The sequence below is a fragment of the Chrysochloris asiatica genome, unplaced genomic scaffold (assembly GCF_000296735.1).
Source record: "Chrysochloris asiatica unplaced genomic scaffold, ChrAsi1.0 scaffold00057, whole genome shotgun sequence".
Taxonomy (NCBI): domain Eukaryota; kingdom Metazoa; phylum Chordata; class Mammalia; order Afrosoricida; family Chrysochloridae; genus Chrysochloris; species Chrysochloris asiatica.
In genome coordinates, this window is record NW_006408575.1 from 2,023,242 (window position 1) to 2,033,077 (window position 9,836).

Below are 9,836 nucleotides of genomic sequence, written 5' to 3' on the forward strand. Positions count from 1 at the left end.
GTGGCATAGCCCTCAGAATCACAGCAATTCAAACCACCACAGCACGACAGACATTTGAGTGGCGGTTACGTGGTTGCTGTTAAATAGGAACCTCCTTGTGCTAGGGCCCTTAAGTCTGGCTCAAAGGTGGGATTTCTGTCCTTGGATGTCAATCAAGAGGCAGAAGAGCAGCAGGGGTGACTGGGTTGTAGTGAGACGCTTTGGGCTGGGCTTGTGCATCTCTAAGTTGGTCTACCCCACCTCAAAGCCACAATCCAACAGTTAGGCTAGGACCGCGCACTCGTGTCGGGGTAAGTAGGACAGCCTGGCCAGCCCCTGCAGTCTCTTCCCACTAGGCAGCGTCTCCCCATCGACCTGGTCTCCAGACACCTCTCCCCGCCACTCCGTGGTCTGGGTTTCATTTAACACCTCCACCAGGTCTGCGCAGTTCTCGCACATCGTTTAACCGCCGCCCTCCATGATAGTGATTATGGTAGTGTAGTGGTTATGAATTGGGCTGCTAACCTCAAGGTCAGCAGTTCAAAACTGTAGCTGTTACGCAGGAGAAAGATGAGGCTTTCTGCTCCTGTAAAAATTTACAGCCTCGGAAACCCTACGCAGGGTCACTATGAGTCGGAACCGACTCCATGGCACATAACCACCAACTCCATGGCACATAACCACCACCACCACCAATTTTCCTTTGGAGTCCTGGTGTGGCACTGTGGGTTAATGCACTGAACTACAAAGTCAGTTTGAACCACAAGGTTGGTGGTAAACCAGCTGCTCCTTGGAAACTCCATACAGGGCCTCTATGGGTCAGCACTGACTCAATGGCACTTAACAACAACAACAACAAAATTTCCTCAGGGAGACACTGGGTGGTACATACAATTAACACTCTTGGCTGCTAACCAAATGGTTGCAAGTCCACCCAGAAAAGCCTCAGGAAAAAGTCCTGAAGAGCTACTTGTGAAAACTCAGCTACTGAAAATCCTGTGGAGCACAGTTCTACTCTGACACAAATGGGGTCGACATAGTAAGGATCAACTCAAAGGCAATTTGCTTTGTGTTTTAAAATTTTCCTCTCACCAAGGTGCTTCAGTTTAGAGTTGTCTTCTGCAACCCCCAAAGGAAAATATAAGTATCTATTGTTGAGTCGATTCCAACTCACTTGAACCCTATAGGAAAGAATAGATGTGCTTCATAGGGTTTCCAAGGCTGTAATCTTTATGAGAGTTGATTGCAGGTCTTTTTCTTAAGGAGTAGCTGGGTGGGTTTGAACCACTGACCTTCTGTTAACACTGAGTGATTAACCACTGTGCCACCAGGTTTCCTTATACTGCTAGTGAAAAGTGGTTTATAAACAGTTGAGTGCAACACAGATATAAGACGTAAGCGCTAACTCTCAGACATTCTGCAGTGCTTAGCTACCCATCAAGGACCACAGTCCACACCCCAGTGGTGTTTCTGCACCTACTTGCCCTTCACCTTCCTTCTCATCTCTCACCTCCAGGACAAGGAGCCTGAGCGTCCCACGGGGGCCCAGGTGAAGCGCCATGCCTCCTCCTGCAGTGAGAAGTCCCACCGAGTGGACCCACAGGTCAAAGTCAAGCGCCACGCCTCCAGTGAGTTCTGGGTGGGCCTTCCTTACTGAGTAGGGAGGTAGAGAGGAAGCCATCCACAACAGGGGTCTCAAACGGATATCCCTCCAGGGATCAGTGGGTAAATAAATGAGTGAAGTGGTATGGAAGTCAAAGACCATTCTCAGCACAAGCATAGTGATAAAGGGCAGCTAGAAAGGAAACAGAATGGAATGCAGGCAGGAAGGATGGTAGGAAACTAAAGTGCTCAGACCTTAGCTCTCGGGGTAGCCACTACTCAGCCCCAGAGAATGGCTGCCATAGGGCAGTACAAGTCCACTGTTGCCATGTTTGCCTATTATTTAAAAGAAATCAGAAATCTAAATTTTATGTGAAATCTACTTACTTTTTTATACTGTTGTTGTTAAGTGCCAAGGAGTCAGATCCGACTCATGACCATGTATAGGGTGTCTGAGAACAGCTGGTGGGTTTGAACTGACATGACAGACTTGCAGTTAGCAGTCCAGTGTTTATCCTACAGCACTACAACAGGACTTTTTATATTGACAACTTTTGAAAAATTTTTAATACTAAGACCAAAAATATGTATTAAAGTTTATCTGTAAGTTGCATCTGCTCCAGAGGCTGACAATTCGTGGTTTCTGATCTGGAGCAATAAACAGAGAACTGGTGGTTATGTGCCGTAAAGTCAGTTCCAACTCAGCAACCCTGTACAGGGTTTCCAAGGCTATAAATCTTTACGGGAGCAGAAAGCCTCATCTTTCTCCTGCGGAACAGCTGGTCGTTTCAAACTGCTGACCTTGAGGTTCACAGCCCGATTTGTAACCACTGCGCTACCAGAGCTCCTTAAACAGAGAACTGTTGTTGTTGTTGTTAAGTACCATGGAGTCGATTCTGACTCATAGTAACCCTGCACAGGGTTTCCGAAGCTGTAAATCTTTCCGGGAGCAGAAGGCCTCATCTTTCTCCCATGGAACTGCTGGTAGTTTCAAACTGCTAACCTTGAGTTGGCAGCCCTACTCGTAACCACTATGCTACCAGAGCTCCTTAAACAGAGAACTAAGCCCCACCAAATACCGTCAGGGCAGCTGCCATCAAAGATGTGAGTCACTTCTGTGTCTCCAACCCTGGCTCTGCCTAGCACCATGTATGTGCTCAGTGAATGCCCCAAGTGATACTGTACAACAGTGACCCCCTGCCCACTGAACATGTGCCAGACACTGTATCGTCAGTTACATTTGATTTGTAACACTAATCTCTGCTTTAGGGTTACTTACCTTTATAAGCAAACCAGCTTCCTGTAGGACAACCTGTTCTGAATTCCTGAAAATCTTTCATGCGTTGCTTTGTATTTTCCCCTGCCCCCACTGCCACTCCCCATGAGATAAAAATACATTTCTATGTTATAGTTCCAGTTCACGCTCAGGAGTCTGGAGACATGTCCATTCCTCACTTGGTTGCTAGCTTATGTACAACTATACATGTCCCTTCCCCTCTCTAGGTCTGAGGTTCTCCTCAGAATAATTATTGTTATTAAGTGCCTTTGAATCAGCTCCAACTCATAGCGACCCTGTATAGGGTTTCTGAGGAGCAGCTGGTGGGTTTGAAATACTGATCTTGTGGTTAATAGTCCAGTACTTATCCCACAGCAACACACAAGGACTCAGAATTCCCTACTCTCATGGACACTGGATATATACTGTTTTTGTGTGCCATCGAGTCAATTCTTACTCATAGGAACCCAGTAAGACAGAGTAGAAGGGTCTCATTCTTAAAGGCTAGAATCTTTATGAAAGCAGAAGGCCAGGCCTGTTTTCTGAGGAGCCAGTGGCTGATGAGTTTGAACGGCCAGCCTTTTGATGAGCAGCCATGACTCTTTTTACTAAAAACACAGTGCCTTAGAAATAAAGCGCCTGATGGAATGCTTATTTTAAAATGGAAAACTACACTGAAATAAGCATGTAAGATTAAAAACCAATCACAGACTATCCCAAAAAGTATAACAATAAAATGAACAAAAAACAGAACCTTTCTTCAAATGAAATCTTATACAAAAGTCCTATTTATAAAAGAGAGAAGAATGGAGCATCTCTGATTGGAGTGGGGAGGCAAAGAGGGCTCTGGTCTGCCCCATACAGTGACTTGCTACCTATTGTTATGAAAGCATGTTGTTGCTGTTAGTTACCCTGGCGTCAACTACAACTTACGGCAACCCCGCGTGTGTGGCGTAAAACTGCCGTAAAATCTTCAAGGTCACGACATTTCAGAAGCAGATCTCCAGGCCTGACTTCTGATACCTTTAGATGTGTTCAAGAGTTCCCTGCCCGCCCTCCTGACTCTTGGACTCTTCAACAGAGAGTGCTTGTCTTTGTTGACCTCTAATGACCAGGTTAAGGAGCTCTGGTAACGTAGTGGTTACGAAGTGGGCTGCTAACCTCAGCGTCAGCAGTTCGAAACTACCTAGCTATTCCGCAGGAGAAAGATGAGGCTTTCTGCTCCCGTAAAGATTTACAGCCTCGGAAACCCTGTGCAGGGTCGCTGTGAGTCGGAATCAACTCCACGGCACATAACAACAATGACCAGGTTAGACAAACAATGGGTTTCACATGACCAAAAGATTTAAAGATGTATTGAGAGGAAAAGATGCAGCCAGAGGAGATAAGGAAGACCCTAGGGCAATGTTGTCTCCTCTTTCCAATACAGGTTTTGGTGAGGTTGTGTAAAGCTGTAGGATCAGCTGGACTGCAAATCACAATGTCGGTGGTTCAAACCCACCAGCTGTTCCTGGGAAACCTTATACAAGGTCTCTATAAGAAGCTCTGGTAGTGTAGTGGTTACAAATCGGGCTGCGAACCTTAAGGCCAGCAGTTCGAAACTACTAGCCGCTCCGCGAGAGAAAGATGAGACATTCTGCTCCCATAAAGATTTACAGCCTCGGAAACCCTGTACAAGGTCGCTATGGGTCGGAACCGACTTGACGGCACTTAACAACAACAATGTCAGAACTGACTCAACAGCACTTAACAAAACAACAAAAGGTTTTAAGTGTGGAAAGCCATCGTGTTTATTAGGTGGGGATTTCCAGGAAGTGGCCCTTTTATGAGGGGTCATGTTAATTGGGTGTTTGCACAGCATTTTCTTCAAGGAGCTCTGGTAGCACAGTGGTTACAATTGGGTTGCTAACCTCAGGATTAGCAGTTATGTGGGAGAAAGCTGAGGCTTTCTGCTCCCATAAAGATTTACAGCCTCAGAAACCCTGTACAGGGTCACCATGAGTTAGAACCGACTCCTCGGCACATAACCACCACAGCATTTCTTCAAGATGAATTCCATTGCAAAGGTCTGTGATAGGGGCAGACAAAACTTATTCTGGGATGTCAAGAATGTGCAGTTCTTTAGGACCCTGGTTCAAACCCCTCCCAGGGGCTATTGTTCTCCTTTGCACCAGCAGTAGGTATTCCTTTATGTTATGCCTAGGGCACTAGGTAAACCAGTCCAGCCTGTACTACAGCTTACAAGGAAGTAAACATTTTTATGGATGGTCTTTCTTAATGGCATGTCCCAGGATGTGGCTACTCAATTGTGCACCCTGAGCATGCCCTACACATCTTCACAACTGCTCAAGCAAGGAGGGGTGCAGGCCTCAACATTCCTCAAAACTTTGGTCAATAAGTGACTTTTGTTGAATCCTGATTCCTGAACCCACTTTTCTCCCTGCCTCAAAACAGCCAACTTTGCAGCTAGTAACTGAGCACTGAACCATTTGTGCCACCCAGAGACTCCTGAATACATATCAATGAAGGAAGTGGAAACTATTTAGATAGCCTCACAGCATTGTTTCTCAGATAAAGAAACTGAAGAACATAAAAGGGAGAGTTCAGCAAAGATCACTTTATTACCTGATGCTATATAACAGATTGGGAACCCTGATGTAGCACTATAGGCTAATGCACTGGAACGCAAAGTCAGTTTGAACCACAAAATCAGTGGTTCAAACTCACCAGCCACTCCTTGAAACCCTCTACAGGGTCACTATGGGTTGGAACCAACAAAGGCACTTAACAACAACAATATAGCAGATTGGAGTCCTGCTGTAGCACTGTAAGATAAGTACTAAACTGCCAACCACAAAAGGTTATCAATTCAAACTCACAAGCCACTCCTTGGAAACCGTATACAGGGTCACTGAGGAGTGGGAACAGACTCAATGGCACTAAACAACAATAACAACATAAATAAGTTGGAAAGCATGGTGACTCTGTAGGATAAGCACTGAACTGCAAACCACAAAATTGGTGTTTGATTGAACCCACCAGCCTCTCCTCAGGATAAAGATGAGGGTTTTTTTTACTTCCACAAAGATTTACAGTCTCAGAAACTATATACAGGGTCTCTGTGAGTCAGAACTAACTTGACAGCATTTAACAACAACATGTAACAAATTAAGGAGCCTGGTGGTACAGTGGGTTAAGTGTTGGACTGTTAACTGAAAGGCAGTTTGAACCCACCAGCCACTCTGCAGGAGAAAGATGAGACTGCCTGCTTCCATAAAGATTTAAAGCCTTGGAAATTCTACAGGGCAGTCTTGTTCTGTCCTATGGAGTCTCTATAAGTCAGAATCAACTCAACAGTGATGGAGTTGGCTTAGTTTTCTGGTATATAACAAATCACCCCAAAATTTTAACAGCTCAAAATAATAAGCACTTATTATGTCACATGGATTTTGTGGGACACAAATCTCCTGAAATGGGATCGGTTATGTTGGTATAATCAAAATGTTGGCTGCTGTAATCATCTGAGATTTGATGGTTGGAACATCCAGTTCCAAGAGAGCTCATTCACAAAGCTGGCAAGTGCATGGTGGTCGTTGGAAGGAGGCCTCAGTTCCTTGCCATGCAGACCTTCTCATAGGGCTATTTGAGTGTCCTCTGGATGTGAAAGCTAGCTTCCCCCAGAGCAAGCCATCCAAGAAGGAGTCGCAAGGCAGAAGCTGCAATGTCTTTTCTGGTCTGGCTTTGGAAGTCACTTTTATTTCCACAATATCTTCATAATGACACAGGTCTGCCCTCTTTACAGTAGGAGGGCTGGACTACCAGGAGGCGAGAACATGGGGGATGAGGGAATTGCTAAGAAAAATGGTGACCTGAAGAATTCCACAAACCAGTTCCCAGGAAAACAATCATAACTGAACAGAACATTTTTCAAAAATTAAAGTCTCTGTAAATTGACCTAAGGGAATACAGCCAATGAAGAAACATTTTTTATTATTAGAGGAAAATCTCCCGAATCTCAATAATCACAGTCAGCGTCCCATGACTCACCCACTCCAGGCAAGTGTGGCCAAGACGATAAGACCACTTCTCCTGCCAGCTTCCAGTCAAGGAATATGGTATCTCCCTGGGAAGAGCAGGTCCCCAACATTCCTCATTAATTCTTCCCCCAAGCTCTGCTGCCAGGCTAAATTCCAAACTAGTGCAGCTGAAAGGTCAGGGGCTCCCTTTCTCCACCTAGCACCCAAGTGTAAGATAGTGGCTCTGCCTGCTGGATAGCAGATTGAGAGGACCAGGACCTCAGTTGTTCTTGGTTTTGACAAGTAGAGTTTCCACATCAGGAGAGGCTAATCAAGAAGACACAAGGCTACCGCTCCCACCCAGCACCCTGCTTGTAAGACCACAGTGTCGCTTAGAGAGAAGCAGGTCACTGTCCATGTCTCCCAGCTCAACAGACTTGCACAGGAAAAAGAGAGGCTGTAAGAGTAAAGAGCTCCAAATCTTTCCCCTAAGGAAATGAAATTAGTTGGAGCACAGTACGGGAATGTACAAGCTAAAGAGCATTCTCAAAACCAATGAAAATTTGCCCTGGTGTGATGTTGTGGGTTAATATGTGGGGCTGAAAAATTGGCTTGAACTGCAGGGTTGGTGGTTCAAGCTCACCAGCCGCTGCTTGGAAACCCTATAGAGGGTTGCTATGGGTTGGAACCGACTTGAAGGCACTTAACAACAATATCCAAGGTCATATTTTGGATCCCGGGGACTTGTTTTAGTTTTCTTCAGCTTCAGCTGAGATGGATTGGCACAGTAGCAGCAGCAATGGGCTTTTAAGAGTAGCAATGATTGTGAGGTTGGCGTAGAAATGGGCAGCGTTTCATTCTGTTGTGCACAGGGTTGCTATGAGTTGGTACTGACCCAATGGCACTTAACAGCAACAACAAAACCTAACAAAGACAACCTATTCCCAAATGGGTTGTAACCACTAGCACAGAGGTTAGTGTTTACAACACATTGTTAGGTGGAGTCTGTTCTGATTCCTAGAGACCCCATGCACAGCAGAACAAAACCCTACCTGGTCCTGTGCCATCTTCATATTGTTATGTCTGAACCCATTGCTGCTGCCACTATGGCAGTCCATCTCATTGAGGTTCTCCCTCTTTTTCACTGACTCTCCACTTTACCAAGCATGATGTCCTTCTCTAGGGACTGTTGTTGTTGTTATGTTAAGTGCCATCAAGTAGGTTCCGACCCATAGCGACCCTGTACAGGGTTTCCGAGGGTGTAAATCTTTACGGGAGTAGAAAGCCTCATCTTTCTCCCGCGGAGCGGCTGGTAGTTTCGAACCACTGACCTTAAGGTTCGCGGCCCGAGTCGTAACCACTACGCTACCAGAGCTCCTAGGGACTAGTCCCTCCTAATTGAGCCCAAAGTATGAGAGATGAAGTCTTACAGTAAAACACATTATGGGGGTACAAAATGCAATCCATAACATTATGCCAGTCACAGGGTAGTCAGTGACAGTGAGAAGCCATGTTTCCTGCCTGCTCATCTTGAAGTCTTAATCTCAAAGTATCAGTCGTCTTTCTCTACTCCTCTTGCCTTGATCCAGACCTAAGTTTAAGGCATTGTCTTCTGAGTAAGAACTGATTCAAAGGCACTTAACAACAGTACCTGACGATATAATCCCACTTGTGAATAGGTTTTTTTGTTTTGCTAATTAGTCCATGTCAGTGTATGGTGTGTCTTAAACCGAATCATTTTGAGATATAAAAAAGCAGATTAGGCACTACTCAGTGGACCTTGGGATTCAACCCACAAACCACCAATTTACCAAAAGATGTGTTACTGTGTGTAGTAGGTGCTTTTCCCTAGAAGGTTGGACTATAGTCTTGGTCCAACTACAGCAGTATTGCACTATGTAGTCCCTGGAGTCACACAGACAGGGGTTCAAGCATCAGCTTTGCCACCATAAGTAATGGAGCCTCATGTAAGCCCCAGACTCTGACCTCTCTGAGCCATAATTTCCTCGAACAAGGAAATAGAACTTATCTTAGTAGTAGGAGCACAGTGGCTCTGTAGGATGAGCACTGGGCTGCGAACCACAAGGTTAGTGGTTCAAGCCCACCCACTGCTTCTGGAGAGAAGGATGAGGTTTTCTGCTCCTTTACAGAGATGCACATCCTCAGAAACCCTATACAGGGTTGCTGAGTTGAAACCAACTCAATAGCACTTAACAACAACAACATTTGTAATTCCTAAATAGATTCAATGAGAATGCATACAAATGACTTAGCATGTAATACCTGGCATATAATAAATGTTCAATACATTTCTGTCATAATTATTTGTCAATGTCCTCCATAATGTAAAACCTACAGCATACTCTCTCCTAAATCCTTTCCCCAGTAATAAAATAGGTGGTGCCTTTAATCCAAAGGGCTAGATGCTTTCTGAACCTGAATTATACTAAATACTTCATGAAGTTCATGGGAAAATGGCCTTAAAGATAATGAAATTTTCCACAAACTTTTTTGAAGCTCCCTCATACATAACTGTCTCCCTTCCTAATATATAAGGAAGAGTTGACATGCCTTTTTTAAAGCCACAATGTGTTGTATATCACCAAATATATTACTTTATTATTACCTAACATTTACTAAGCACTTGCTATTGGCCCATACCTATATTAAACACTTTTCACGAATTATGTCATTTAAACCTTACCACAACCCTAAATTTCCCAATATTCAACTTTACAAATGAGGAAGCTTAGGCCTAGGGGAAAATGTCGGCGTCTGCCCTCGACATAGTTGTCACGAGTGTTTGGTTCACGAGGAGGGGAGATCCAGCGACGATAGGGATAGCGAAAGAATACACAGACAAACAGAAGGGTGACAATGAGGCACCCCAAAGCCAGGGTGGATACATCACTGGTGGGCAGGCTTGGGACTACAGGCATCATGGCCTCTGCAGGCAGCAACTC

At 44.9% G+C, this 9,836-nt stretch overlaps 1 protein-coding gene across 1 annotated transcript in view; it reads left to right on the forward strand.

Annotated features, from left to right (window-relative positions):
• The window catches only part of AFAP1L1 (actin filament associated protein 1-like 1), a 54,603-nt gene that overhangs the window by 31,139 nt on the left and 13,628 nt on the right, over window positions 1-9,836 (forward strand). Inside the window, exon 15 of the mRNA XM_006863940.1 lies at window positions 1,496-1,607. Coding sequence (XP_006864002.1) covers window positions 1,496-1,607 — 112 coding nt within the window. The remainder of the gene's footprint in view (window positions 1-1,495; window positions 1,608-9,836) is intronic.